General features: G+C 27.1%; 9 protein-coding genes across 9 annotated transcripts; 7 read left to right on the top strand and 2 right to left on the bottom strand. All coding sequences in view use genetic code 6, as the record gives it.

Moving 5' to 3' along the window:
* Nucleotides 1-46: 46 nt before the first annotated feature.
* Nucleotides 47-1,342, top strand: SS50377_22067 (uncharacterized protein; the record flags this gene model as incomplete). Its single annotated transcript, XM_067905959.1, has 1 exon — nt 47-1,342. One exon carries the CDS (start codon nt 47-49, stop codon nt 1,340-1,342), a length of 1,296 nt encoding a protein of 431 aa, XP_067767276.1.
* A 178-nt stretch (nt 1,343-1,520) lies between these two features.
* On the top strand, nt 1,521-2,366 carry SS50377_22066 (uncharacterized protein; the record flags this gene model as incomplete). Its single annotated transcript, XM_067905958.1, has 1 exon — nt 1,521-2,366. The coding sequence occupies one exon, from the start codon at nt 1,521-1,523 to the stop codon at nt 2,364-2,366; it is 846 nt and encodes a 281-aa protein (XP_067767275.1).
* Nucleotides 2,367-2,405: 39 nt separating this feature from the next.
* Nucleotides 2,406-3,959, top strand: SS50377_22065 (Phosphorylated CTD interacting factor PCIF1; the record flags this gene model as incomplete). The annotated part of the gene is made up of 1 exon (XM_067905957.1): nt 2,406-3,959. The coding sequence occupies one exon, from the start codon at nt 2,406-2,408 to the stop codon at nt 3,957-3,959; it is 1,554 nt and encodes a 517-aa protein (XP_067767274.1).
* Nucleotides 3,960-4,010: 51 nt separating this feature from the next.
* On the top strand, nt 4,011-4,580 carry SS50377_22064 (uncharacterized protein; the record flags this gene model as incomplete). The annotated part of the gene is made up of 1 exon (XM_067905956.1): nt 4,011-4,580. One exon carries the CDS (start codon nt 4,011-4,013, stop codon nt 4,578-4,580), a length of 570 nt encoding a protein of 189 aa, XP_067767273.1.
* Nucleotides 4,581-4,591: 11 nt separating this feature from the next.
* Nucleotides 4,592-5,392, bottom strand: SS50377_22063 (Short-chain dehydrogenase/reductase; the record flags this gene model as incomplete). Its single annotated transcript, XM_067905955.1, has 1 exon — nt 4,592-5,392. One exon carries the CDS (start codon nt 5,390-5,392, stop codon nt 4,592-4,594), a length of 801 nt encoding a protein of 266 aa, XP_067767272.1.
* A 66-nt stretch (nt 5,393-5,458) lies between these two features.
* Nucleotides 5,459-5,992, top strand: SS50377_22062 (Signal recognition particle receptor beta subunit; the record flags this gene model as incomplete). Its single annotated transcript, XM_067905954.1, has 1 exon — nt 5,459-5,992. The coding sequence occupies one exon, from the start codon at nt 5,459-5,461 to the stop codon at nt 5,990-5,992; it is 534 nt and encodes a 177-aa protein (XP_067767271.1).
* Nucleotides 5,993-7,173: 1,181 nt separating this feature from the next.
* SS50377_22061 (Rad3-related DNA helicase) lies at nt 7,174-9,135 on the top strand (the record flags this gene model as incomplete). Its single annotated transcript, XM_067905953.1, has 1 exon — nt 7,174-9,135. One exon carries the CDS (start codon nt 7,174-7,176, stop codon nt 9,133-9,135), a length of 1,962 nt encoding a protein of 653 aa, XP_067767270.1.
* Nucleotides 9,136-9,169: 34 nt separating this feature from the next.
* On the top strand, nt 9,170-11,467 carry SS50377_22060 (DNA helicase; the record flags this gene model as incomplete). The annotated part of the gene is made up of 1 exon (XM_067905952.1): nt 9,170-11,467. One exon carries the CDS (start codon nt 9,170-9,172, stop codon nt 11,465-11,467), a length of 2,298 nt encoding a protein of 765 aa, XP_067767269.1.
* Nucleotides 11,468-11,469: 2 nt separating this feature from the next.
* On the bottom strand, nt 11,470-13,053 carry SS50377_22059 (DGTP triphosphohydrolase; the record flags this gene model as incomplete). The annotated part of the gene is made up of 1 exon (XM_067905951.1): nt 11,470-13,053. One exon carries the CDS (start codon nt 13,051-13,053, stop codon nt 11,470-11,472), a length of 1,584 nt encoding a protein of 527 aa, XP_067767268.1.
* Nucleotides 13,054-13,095: the final 42 nt, after the last annotated feature.

The raw sequence follows: 13,095 nt of genomic DNA, 5'->3' as shown, positions 1-13,095 counted from the left end.
TTATTATCATTATATAACTTTTAATATATAATAACTTTTTAAAAATATGGATTCCGCAGCGCAACCAGAGATTTTTACTAGAGGACTTAAAGATTAGGCTAGAGAGCCACGATTATAAAGAATAAATAGACCACGAACTAATGACTTTAAGTAGAAAGATTAGACTGATAATAAATTACATACTCAGAAATTTCCGCCTAAATCGATTGATGAAGGCCGTAAACCATTTATAAGATCTAAAAGCTAAGAAACAAAGTTAAAGCTATCTCCTAAGCCTTTTTTTCCAAAGCGAGAAAAAGTAGAGGAACCTGAGAGAACTCTAATAAAACCTTAATGGTTATTAGCTAACAGCGACTCTGATTCACCATTATTAATATCATTTTCATAGCAGAAACTTCAAGTATTTGATCATTAGAATTCATTCAAACTTATTGAGGAGTACAATTTAAAATCATTTTTCCCTTTCAATTTTATATTTGCATCTGATTTTTATGATTCTAGACTAGTATTTTCTACTCTGAATGGTCTTTATCTGTTTGATTTTTCAGTAACAAACTAGCGTAAGAATCGTGACTAAATTGTTAATTTTATCACTGAGTGTAAGCAGTTAATTGAACATAAAAACGTTATTTAATGTGTAAAAATAACACGAAACTTTCTGTTAATAGGGTAAAATAGTATTAAGTTCGATGAAAACGGTAAGTAAATATTTGGCGAAAACGAGCTGATTTTATACAATATAGAAGAATTTAAAATTATGCACTAGATAAAAATTGAAGGATACATATCAGCAATTGCCTTAGAGGAGATAGACAATAAAATCAGAATACTTTACAGCTACTAAACCAAGAACTGCGTCCAAATTGACAAAATCATTTTGTAGCAAGAACAAAATGAAACACCAACTATTATATCGAATAAGTGTTAAATAGTTTTTCCTTCGTATTTATCCGGGTTTGACAACTTTTTCGAAATTACAGATGACACATTTCTCATTTCTCAGCTTGACCAACCTTTTTTCACAATTTTGACAAAATCTACGTAAATTAACGTCAGCTCTTCCAAATTTACCTCTCAAATTGGCATTCCATTCAGTTATTTTTAGCAAGTCAAATCGACAAAATTTCGAGCCCAAATCGGGAAGCTCTGCTTTAGTTTTGCAGTAACTGCTAAAGGTGTTTCTGATATCCAAAAAGTCGCAGTAAAATTCAACATGTAGATGCTGACGATTTGCGGAGATATGGTTTTGCAAGTAGTACAGAAGGAGGGCGGTTGCATTTTAGAAGGGTAACGTGTTTACGAGAGTAGAATCTAGGCTATTGGGGTTGATGTATTTTTATGAGAGTGGAGTAGAGTGAGAGCGTTTCAGGACCACGGATAAGTTGAGTGAAATTATGGTATAAATTTTCATATAATAATAGTTTATGTAGGAGTAAAATAATTCTTGATAATAAAGGGATGAGAATTCTGAACTAATTAGATTTAATTATCATATAATTCTGGTTAATTTAAATTTGATAATGGAGAAAGGCCAAGTGTCAATTAAAGATTTACCTGTAGTGAAATAAAGCAGGGCTTATGGTAGTAACAGAAATGTAGATAATTTTCATTATAATGAAAGATATTCATTGAACCGACATGAGTATAGTAGTGGGAGACGTATGCTACCTGAAAATATAGGGTAAAATAAAAGATAATATAAAGAACGAGATAGGTTAGGAAATAATTAGCATCTTAGCATGGATAAACCAGTTAAAACTCTAGAAACCAAATAAGCAGATGAAAATAATAAATTTGTAAAAGGTAAATTGGTATAAGTTCATTCTATCACTAAAGATGTATATTTATTTTTAACTTAAAGCGGATTATTAAGTATCTCTACTAATAATCACCAATTTGTAATATCAACTTTTGTGACAATATTTTAGTTTGATGATATTGAATAAATAGTAACTTATAAGAGAAGGAATATCATATTTTAGTCAAAATTAATGAAAGTTGGTGAAAATTATATATAATCTGAGATATAAACTTAAGATTAGATCATTTTCAGTCAAAATTTTCATGGTTTTAAAGTATTATAAGAAAAATAGTATTTTTATTTCACAAATAAAGAAATCGAACTAACTTAATTCGTACCGATTAATGTATCGAGGTATTATATTTAGAATAATTTTTTAGTAGTATTAAATAATACTGAATTCTGTATTATAAATTATTTGTTAGATCGGCTAGTCATTCACGGACCTTATATCTTTAAATCCGAAAAATAATTATATGGAGTAGTAGCAATATTTACTCCAATGGGATTAAAGTTAAAAATAATGACGGATTGCAAAAATGTGTTCTTTGAAGACTTTAACTGATATATTTATATTATAGATTATATTTTTTCACTTCTCATAATGAATCCTAGATAGTAACGCTATATACCAATTCTAAATGCTAATATTAGTGGATCATTAGCCAAAAGTGAAATAGAACTGATTAAAATAGATAACGAATAACCTTTGATATAAGAACTTTTGTTTGCAATATAAATTAATAACATAAGAGAAAAGCTAAACATGTTAGTGAGATAAAAATTACATATTGATCTACCAAAAGATACATTTGTGTAGTTCTTATACCAGATAAATTAGTTTAGTAGCGATAAAAATTTTCTTGTAATTAATAAATTATAGCCTGAGAATAATGCTATTTTTTAAGAGTTGATCTCTTCTATACCTATTAAACTTAGGTCTAATTATGAAAATATTGATAAAAAAAAGTTAAATGATGAGTTATTGGCATTATAGAACAGATCTAGAGAATTTCTTGCATTAGAAGACGTTTCAATATAATCATAGCCTTAAAACATTCAAAATATTTACTCAACATTTAAGCAATAAATCAAAAAATATCGTACTGACTTAATTCCTGATCATTTTAGAGTTAAAAAGTTGACTGAGGCTAAAAATTTAAATTTAAATTTTGCTAGATAGAGATTTGCAACAGTTATCTTTGAAATTATCGAAGAGATTTATAAAGATATTAACGAAATGAATACAGATAATGTTAATAGCTGTTTGGACGAATCATTTGTTATTAATCTAGTAAATGATTAAAATCAACCATGCACTTTTGAACATTTCAATATTAACTAGTTTATAAATAACTAGGCTAAGCATTATATAATATCTATAAATCCAGATCATAATAGACCTGATTATGCAAATTCACTTAAGATTTTTACCTAATTAAACAAGTTTGATTAAAAGTTTATAATTTCTAAAAATTATTTTTTAAAACTTGTTTAGCTTTATCAGGTTAGTAACTTTGATCCTTCGTTTGATCATTTTAAATTACGACTTTTTATTTTATTTCGGAGATATTCTAGTTTTAATGGTTCCTAGTTTGTTTATTCTAAAGAATAAAAGCCAAAAATTAATGAAGGTTCCTCATTTTAAGTTTCAATTCCACCTCTTCTTTATAAATAATTAAATATATAAGGTTTTACATAAGAATTATTTTCATCACCATTCAACACGTATCTATCATAATATTATTCATTATTTGGAGATGTAGATCAATATTTTAATAGTTATGGTAATTTCTTTTCTACCAAAATAAAAAATATCAAAAGTGTAGCATTTTTACCACATAATGGATAATTTCAACTAGCATGCTTAGACAAACTACTTGAGCTTTCTAGTTGCTGCTTATTCTATTTTTAAAACAACAACACAGAGTTTGATAGCTAAATAGAGAAATAAGCGAAAATATACTAAATTTTTACACCGCTTACATACTGGCTTGTTGCAGGTGATAGTTTTAGACCAAATGCATAGTTTTATTAATAATTTCAATTCCCTTTGATTTTTGCTGTACTCGGCGATGTTAAAGATAAAACTTTTGAGTTTGTTGATTAGATTATAAATAACGTTGATGGTCTTGCAGTCAAAGTTGACGAAAAATGAGATTATTTATTTAAATATTATTTTTAAGTATATTTTATAATAAATAGAATTATGTATTAATATTACTAAATACTAATTAATCCAAAAATCATGAAGCCTAATTTTACAGTATCTCGCACAGCTTACAATAATCAACGCTTATAGAAAATTACTTAGCGTCCAATACTATAATCTTATGGTAAATCAGTAGCAGAAAATGGTCCTGTAGAATTCAGAAATTCATAAGAAAAAGACGAAAAAAAACGTGAAAATTTTGCAGAGTTTGAAAAATTGTAGCTTAAAAAGCTCCATGGTACTGCTGAAGAGAAATAACAAATTATGGCTTAATACCATAATGAGTTGTAGTAAAATTAAAGAATTTATCAGGAAAAAATTGTTCAAGAAAAACTTATAGAAATGAGACTTGAATAGGAGATGATAGAAAGGGAAAAATATGAATAAATTATGGACAAAGAGAAAGATGCTGCAATGAAGGAATATTAAGAATATTTAAGAGCTGTTTAATTAAGTTAAATTTAACAAAAAAAAATAAATCAGCAACATGATAAATTGCAGGAAGTTGAGGCGGATAAGTAAAGGGGAGAATTCTTTAAAGAACATTTTGGTAAATCAATAAGATGAGATTAAATTTTTCACTATAAAAATTGAGCATACTTTAACAATTTTGAAATAAGGGATGGATTTAAATCTTTGCCTGTTTCAGCACTATAAATAAGTTATTTCGCAACATATTCCGGACTTGAACTGAAAAATTTATACTATCCTAACTTTCTAATTCCTTATTGAGAATTTTCCATTCCAGAATGATCGAAAAATGGACCATTAATAGTTCCAGGATGTACTGCAGATATATTGACATTCTTCATTTCTTTTCTAAGAGATTTAACAAACGAAGAGATAGCTCTTTTTGAAATATGGTAAAGCGTGTAATTTTAGCTAGGAATGTATGCTATACATGATGATGTAATAGTGATGGAATTTAGGGAAAACGATTATAATAAATAATGCGCTAATACAATAAATGAATACTGATTTACTTATAAGTATCTTTAAATATTATTTTATTTGACAAACTAACCAAAATATCCATAACCATGATTTAAAAATACGTGCTTGACTTCGCATTAATTAACTTTATACTCATTTAAAGCTTATTCAAATGCACTAGGAAAATTTTCCACATCATTAATGTCAAATTATATTGTTATGGCTTTATATGCCTATTTCAAAAATAATAACTTCGATTCGTCTCTACCAGTACAAATAAGTTTTGCACCTTTTAGATGCAATTATTTTGATAAAGCTAACCCTACATTACCTGTGGCCCCAGTAATCAGGCAGTAATTGTTACTAATAATTTACTTAGAGAAATAAGTTTTTGAAGTGAAGAATACAAAAAACCAGAGAAAAATCATCAGAATAATTGGAGTCATTTTTAATATTAATCTATAATATATTAATAAAAAGATTACTTTTGAGGTTAGTTCCTCTCTAAAAAAATGTAGTGTATGTATATTTTACCTCTGATGTTGTTGTTACCATTATTATTGTTATTGAGAAAAAAAGTTAATAATACTAAAACTATAGTGATCACAGGTTTAGGCTAAACATGTAAAACAAGACTTTTTCACTTTTTAATTTCAGGTCAACTTCCTCATACTGTTAAATCAGCAGCCCCATCTTCCTATACAGGTAAACTCAATTTTTCAGATAAAGAATTTACTTTGATAGATTTTCCATCGGATTCTCGTGATAAACTTCCAGAGTAGATTGATATTGCAATAATTCCTATAAATTTGTAGTCTTTGGAGTAGGCCAAACATATAGCAACAGTTGCTAATAATAGCACCTTAGTTTACGTATGCTGTCAAAAAACAGATACTTTTTATAAACTTATTTGTGAAGAGGCAGCAAAATTATAGGGCATTGAGTATATAGAAGAACTTTCAGAATTAGTATTTTTGAGCTGTTAGATTAGCATTGATACTTGGAATATAAATGAATTGTTACAAGCTTTGTCTAATCTTAAATGATATACTTATTTTTATTACATAATTGAATACAATAATCACTATGCTAAATAAATAAGAAGTAATTCTCGTTACATTTCATCAAAAAAATCAATAGTATCAAGTTCAAAAAATAATTACTATAAAATTAAGCTGGTACCATTTTTCGCCATTTTTGAAAGCTATAAAGTCAGGTTTTGCCCTCTTAATCTCTATATTAATGGTGATCTAATATTATAAACTGCAAGTTTAAATAAAAATTACAGAATATCTTACTAAAAAATTTATTAAGATAAAGCAAAAATTAATATTTATTCATCAAGTATGTCAATTCTAGAGGAAAAATATGATTACTCAGATGGACTATAGTATGTAATTGATTAAATAAGTACAGAAAGAATTTATGAATATTCTACTGAAAAAGATTCGATGAAAAGTTACAAGAATTAAGAAAATATTTCAGGCGTTTATTTATATTCCTATAATTGATCATATAAAATCTTAAAAATAATTCTGTTCTTAAATTTACCTGCAGCTTATAAAAGTGTAAATACACTTATTTCATATAAATTAGATAATATTTATACTGAGAATGGTGTATTTACGTTATCATATTAAAGTAAATCTTAAACTAATGCTATAAATTCTATAAAATTTGGATTTTGTCTAATAGCTTGAAGAACCATAAATCCATAATCTTCTAAAAGTTAATATGATTTATCTTATTATAGCAATATATTTACAAGTTATATTTATAAATTTTCTGAAATATTTTATAAATGATTTGATGAAAATTAAAGTTATATTATTAAATTTGATATAATTAAGACTGTTTTAGGTAAGTTTTTAAATAGTGTTGAAAGAATATTAATACTTTCTAAAAATGTTTAAAAAGGGAGAATATTTAAACATGAAAACTATTATAATAATATTAAATAGTCTTCATTATCTTCATTGTCGCATAATTCTAATAGGTTCATAAATTATTATTTAAATTTATGTGGATCAATTTTTACTAATTAAGGAAGATCATATGTTGATATTGTATCAAAGAATAACACTATATTATCTTAATTATTAATTTCATTAATTTCCTGATAAATAGATTCAAAACGGATCTTAAATTTTGAAATATGTAGTGTATAAAAGTTTATCATTATTATTTTATATATTTAATATATTATATTCAAATATTAGTATACACAATGACTCTCAAATATATCTAATTTCCTTATAAACCGTATGATATTTAGATCAAGCTAATGGAATATTTAGAAGAATAATATATATAGAAATAATCTGCTCTTATTGAGTCCCCAACAGGAACTGGAAAATCATTAATGATAGTATTTTCAACTTATAATTATCTGAGAAAGCTACGTGATTTTTAAATAAGACCAAGTGCAGTTATTCCTAAACCAATATTACCTGGATGGATTTAATAAACTGTATATGAAAATGAATAACTATAGACATAAAAAGATTCATAAGCTATAGATGATTATGTTAAAGGTTTTATTCCTTTATCTGAGGATATTAAAACATTAGATGAACTTCATTCAATAATTCCAGATATTATTTCGTCTATGATTTTATGTAATACCAATAATAGTGGGGCAATAATTTACGCTTCAAGAACGCATATGCAATGTCAATAGATTTAATATGATTATGTTAATTTATAATAATTAAAAATATCTGTTTTAGCGGGTAGAAATTAATACTGTATTCATACTCAGCGTGATATTGAAGATATTTTCGATCTAGATTAGTTTTGTAAAGACACAGCTTGTTTATATAAAAAAAGTGGAAAAATTCATAACTTTATGATAGATTGCTTAAAAAATAATTATGATTATATAGAAACCAAATCACATGCTATTAAAAAATCTGCGTGCCCATATTATGCCTAAAAATAAGCTTCCTATTTGGCAGATTTAGTGATTATGCCTCATAATAATTTAATTGAAGAGTTAAAAAAGCAACAGTCTATTTTGACAAGATAAAGCTAAATAATTATATCTGACGAGTCGCACAATTTATTATCATTAGCAGATGAAAATTTAGATATTAAAATATAACTTTAAGATTTAGTATTATTTAATAATGAGATTTCGTAATATATTGAGAGAAGAGGAGATTATATTGTTGCTAAACATATTTTCTTAATAAATTAAATATATGCAGTCACTAAAAAACTAGAAAATGTAATTAAAAGAACTAAAAATGAGTTGATACTGAGAGATAATGATTTACATTAATTCTTTATTTAGAATAAACTTGATATTAATATTTTACCTCAGATAAATTTATTTCAGTAGTAACGATTTATATATAGGATTTCTCCACATAATCATTCAACTTTCTACAAAATTATTAAATTTATTACAATTATTTCTTAATATCACTATTCAGAAATGCTTCTTGTTATAAATGAAGTGATGAGGGTCTGTGTTATAAATTCAAGAATTAAAGTTGCTAGTAATGTGGAAAGTATTATTTTAATAGGTGGAACAATGCAACCATTTAAGTCATTTGAAGATATATTTGATATAAAATTTAATACATATGAAGGTGATCCAGTTCTTGAGAAAGATTCCTTAAAAGTTTTACTTTGCGATTAAGTTAAGTTTACATTGAATAATTAAACATATGATAATCTAGTAAAATTAAGCAATATGTTATAATAATTAAGAAAAAAATTTAATAAAAAATAATAAACAGTTTGTTTTCTACCTTCTAAAAGAGTTCTGGAGACATTTAAAAGTGTATGTAATGGTGAGAATTTCCTTTTTGAATCGAAAAATAGCATAGATGAGCTTAAAACAACGGAATACTCTATTTTAATGGGTGTTCTAGGTGGAAATTTATCTGAAGGAATAGATTTTAAAGATGATTTATGTAGATTATTAGTTATTGTTGGTATTCCACTCGCTAATATTGGGGATCCAGTTGTTAAAGCTAGAGGAAACATCAATGTTAAAGCTATGCGATTAGTAAATCAAGCGATTGGCAGAGCTGTAAGGTGGAAAGGTGACTATGCAAATGTTATTTTATTGGATGAAAGGTACAAATATGAAATAAGTTCTTTAAGTAAATGGATCAGAGAGCGAATTGTTTCTTAAAACAGTATATTTGATTAAATAATTTAGCATAGTTGGAAATGATAATCTTAATTTATATATAATACTATCGTATACTATGGTCAGAATGTAATATGATTATAATTAAATTTTATTGAATTTATTAAGCCAGATAGAACCAGAGACAGAAGATGTAAAACAGTCTAGTATATTTTAATCCGATTATGGTTATCTTAATCTACCAAATATTTTAGAATAGTATAGTTTCCAAGATTTTTTTATTGACGAGTAATAATTAGAATTATCAGATATATTGTTATAGATTGATGCATTATCACCAAATATACGTGTAGAAAAGTTAAGACAATGGTAAAAATAGATTCTACAAGAGAACCTTCTAAGCAAAGATAATTTACTTGTATCTGCTGGCACAGCATCTGGTAAAACACATGTTTCAGTTATTTTTGCATTATATACATTGATAGTCTAGAAAAAATGTGTCATATTTTCTGCCCCATATGTAACTATAGTAAATGAATTGGTAGATAAATTCTCTTAGTTTTTAACAGGAAACTATGGATTATCAGGGCTTTGTGGACTGCGTAATTTACCAGAGTTTCTAGCCACAAAACCTACAATTTATATCTGCACTAATGAAAAGGCTTATTAGATACTGAAAAAATTCAATGAACAAGGACTATAAGAAAATTTAGGGCTAGTAATAGTAGATGAATTACAAGTTGTAGGCGAAGTAAATTCTGATAGATCAGTCCTTCTAGAGACATTTATTAATTATTTTCTTCTATATTAATAAGAACACAATGTAAAGTTAATTACTATGTCAGCAACTTTATCAAATCATCTTGATATAGAATAATGGTTGAATTGTAAGACATTTTTAACTGATTATTCCGAATAAAAATTATAAAAATTTATTATTAATGACAATCAAATTTACGACTTTGATACTCTTTAAAAGATTTCAGATTTTTATTTCAAATATTCGTTTAATGCAACTATTTAGCTTAAAATTTGCGTGATGGCTCCAAAACCTCTTATTATGTTTGTTCCAACTCGTAATTAGTGCCTTTATTTCGCGAATTAATTGGGAGCGTTTCTGGTTAAAAATTTTTAAGACAAGGTATTAAATAATGAAGAAAAAACTGAAGCAAGAAAAATCCTTAATTAGTCTCTAGATTAATAGCAATAATCAATTTTAGCAGGTGTAGCTTATCATAATGCTTCACTTTCAGGGTAAGATAGGATGAAAATAGAAAATTCTTACTCTGATGGAATTCTACATACGATTATAGCTACAAGTACATTGGCCGCTGGAGTCAATCTTCCAGCTATGTCAGTTTTCATAAATTAGTTGAAAGTTGGTATGTCGCAACTTGATTCTGTAAGATTTAAATAAATGACTGGCAGAGCTGGAAGATTTGAAGGAAAGTAAAATGCAGCTATTTTTATTGTTTCAGATAATGTATTTAGCGAGATTCTAGAAGTAAAAAAAGAATTTGTATGTAAAAGTTTATTATTGACAGAATAATACAAAAATAATTCTATAAATTCTATCTTGATCAATGCATTTCAGTTCAAAAAGGAGTTTAATTTTGGTCTATAACGAACACTATATCATATATAAAATGATACTAAAAATGCTGACTGTTTAGAAAATATTAATTTTTTGTTAAAAATTAAATTCTTGGCATTATAAGAAGGAAATTTGTCTCTGACTTAATTAGGTTAAGCAGCAAATGAAGCCAGTTTATCCCCTTATTAGGCGTATTATTTTGATCAGCTTTTTGAGTAAATTAAGAAATATGGTATTAATCCATTTGATAGTGTCTCTATTTTCCTATTCTCATATTCTCCTCCAGCATCATTATTACATTTGTTGACATAATAGTCATTTTCTTCATTTTTATCATAAGAAGTAGAATTTTAGTACTAAATTAATATGGATGATATAATATCATAAGATAAAATACTTTTAGAAGTATTATAAATATAATCCAATAATAAAAAAACAATTAAGAATATCATTTTACAGTAAATAATAAATATTTCTCGAGCTTTTTCAAATTCTAATGATGTTTAACTAAAATCTCCTGCAACCATTTTATTCCAAGTTAAAATGTTTGCTTAACAAAGAAAATTAATAATTTATTCGTTATTTGAAAAATATCTTAACTAAATTAAAGAAAAAATTTCAGATGATATTACTGAATTATTAGAGATTCCATAAGTAGGAAATAATCGGGCATAAATACTAAAACAGGCTGGTTTTAATAATTATGTAGATATTGTACATTTAGGAATTGACACCGTTAAATTAAGATGTAATTTTGGTTAAACTAGTGATGCAATAGCATAAACTATCTATAACTAATGTGAAAAAATGAATTAAAAGTGATCTCACTTATCATCAGATTTACAGTCTTCTGGTAAAGGAAAATTATTATGTGTAGTAAGAAGTGGGGATATGGTAATAGGTACGATATCATTATATTCTAAACAGTTATCAGTGAGTAGTTAAATACTATTCTCATTATTATTTAAATTTTAGCTTAATAGAAAATTCTGTATTGATTCCTTTAACTGATTCTACGAAAATAAATTATTAGTATAAATGAAAACGTACAAAAGAGTTTCTTTAAAAATATTAGGCATTAACATATCTTAGGTAGCTGCATTATCTATGGAAACTGGCGGCATAAGTCTAACAGGCGTTTAAGGATATTGGGAATTTTCATTAGTACTATTTGATTAAGATTATAGCTTCGATTTGCTTCCATATTATTCAGCAAATTTAGTAGGAGTAAATACAGTTTATTTGTTATGAATAGGTAAAAAATCTAATGGATTTTAGTTTTTTACACCATATTTTATATCTGATATAACAACTTCAAACAAATTGCTTTATAATTCAGTTTGATCTTAAATAAATTATTTAATCTTTTAAGCCCTAATATCCGAGGAAATATTTTATGTTAACTCACAATTATGTGTTATAGAAGTCTCAAACACTACTGTAGGTGTATTATGATAATCTAATACGTCTAATTTATTTTATAATTACTTATAAGGGCAATCCATTTATTAATGTAAGTATTAAATATATCCTAATATTCTATCATCTGGTAAAACATCACGTTTATATAATGTTGGAATATCAATTAATTTAAATTTAATCGCTTATTCAAATATGTATAATATTATTAAATCCCATGCTATTGATTTAGATGTTTAATAGATAATTTTTGTTAAAATATACCTAGTATGATAAACCTGCATGATGTCAAACTTAGTCTTTTGGGATGACGAGAGGTAGTACTTTCCAGTGCTGTCTTTGGGGTACTTGAAGATGGATTGGTTTTTTAAAATGCGGATAGGGTCGATGGTGAGGCCCAAGCCAACCGACCTCGAGTCCCGCAGCAGGTAGTCCATCTTGTCAGTATCCAAGCCGTTGACGGAGTTGGACACGATCTGGTTCAGGAAGAAGTACTTCTTGAAGGTCTCGTCGTCGGCCTCCTGGCCCGTAATCAAGCTGCACACACAGTCGATATCATGGTCGTCCATGCCCACATCCATCTTGATACGCTGCATCATTTTCCGGAACACATCACAACCGATGCTCTCGTGGCAGATCTGCTTTCCGTCTAGTTTGATGTTGTTTTTATGCAAGATCTGTTCAAACAAATGGCTGAATGGCCCGTGGCCGATGTCGTGCACCAGCGCCGCCGTCTTCACTATCTTCGTAACTCTGTCGCTCAGGCTCTCGGGCAGCTGGGCATTGAGGTGGTCTAGCGCTATCTTCGTCAGGTGGTACACCCCGAGCGAGTGCTCGAATCTGGTGTGATTTGCACTCGGATAAACAAGATATACTACACCTAATTATCGCAAATGACGTAGCCTTTAAAATTCTGGTGAATTAATTATGAATATTGCATAGTTTTCAATTTCTATTGAGTTATAAATCGGATCTCGAAATTGCTTCATTTTTGTAGTTTCTATATTATTCTATTTTATATTTTGTTTAGT

Source organism: Spironucleus salmonicida, chromosome 2 (assembly GCF_000497125.1).
Source record: "Spironucleus salmonicida strain ATCC 50377 chromosome 2, whole genome shotgun sequence".
In the NCBI taxonomy this organism is placed as follows: Eukaryota; Fornicata; order Diplomonadida; family Hexamitidae; genus Spironucleus; species Spironucleus salmonicida.
This window is presented reverse-complemented; position numbering and strand designations above follow the sequence as displayed.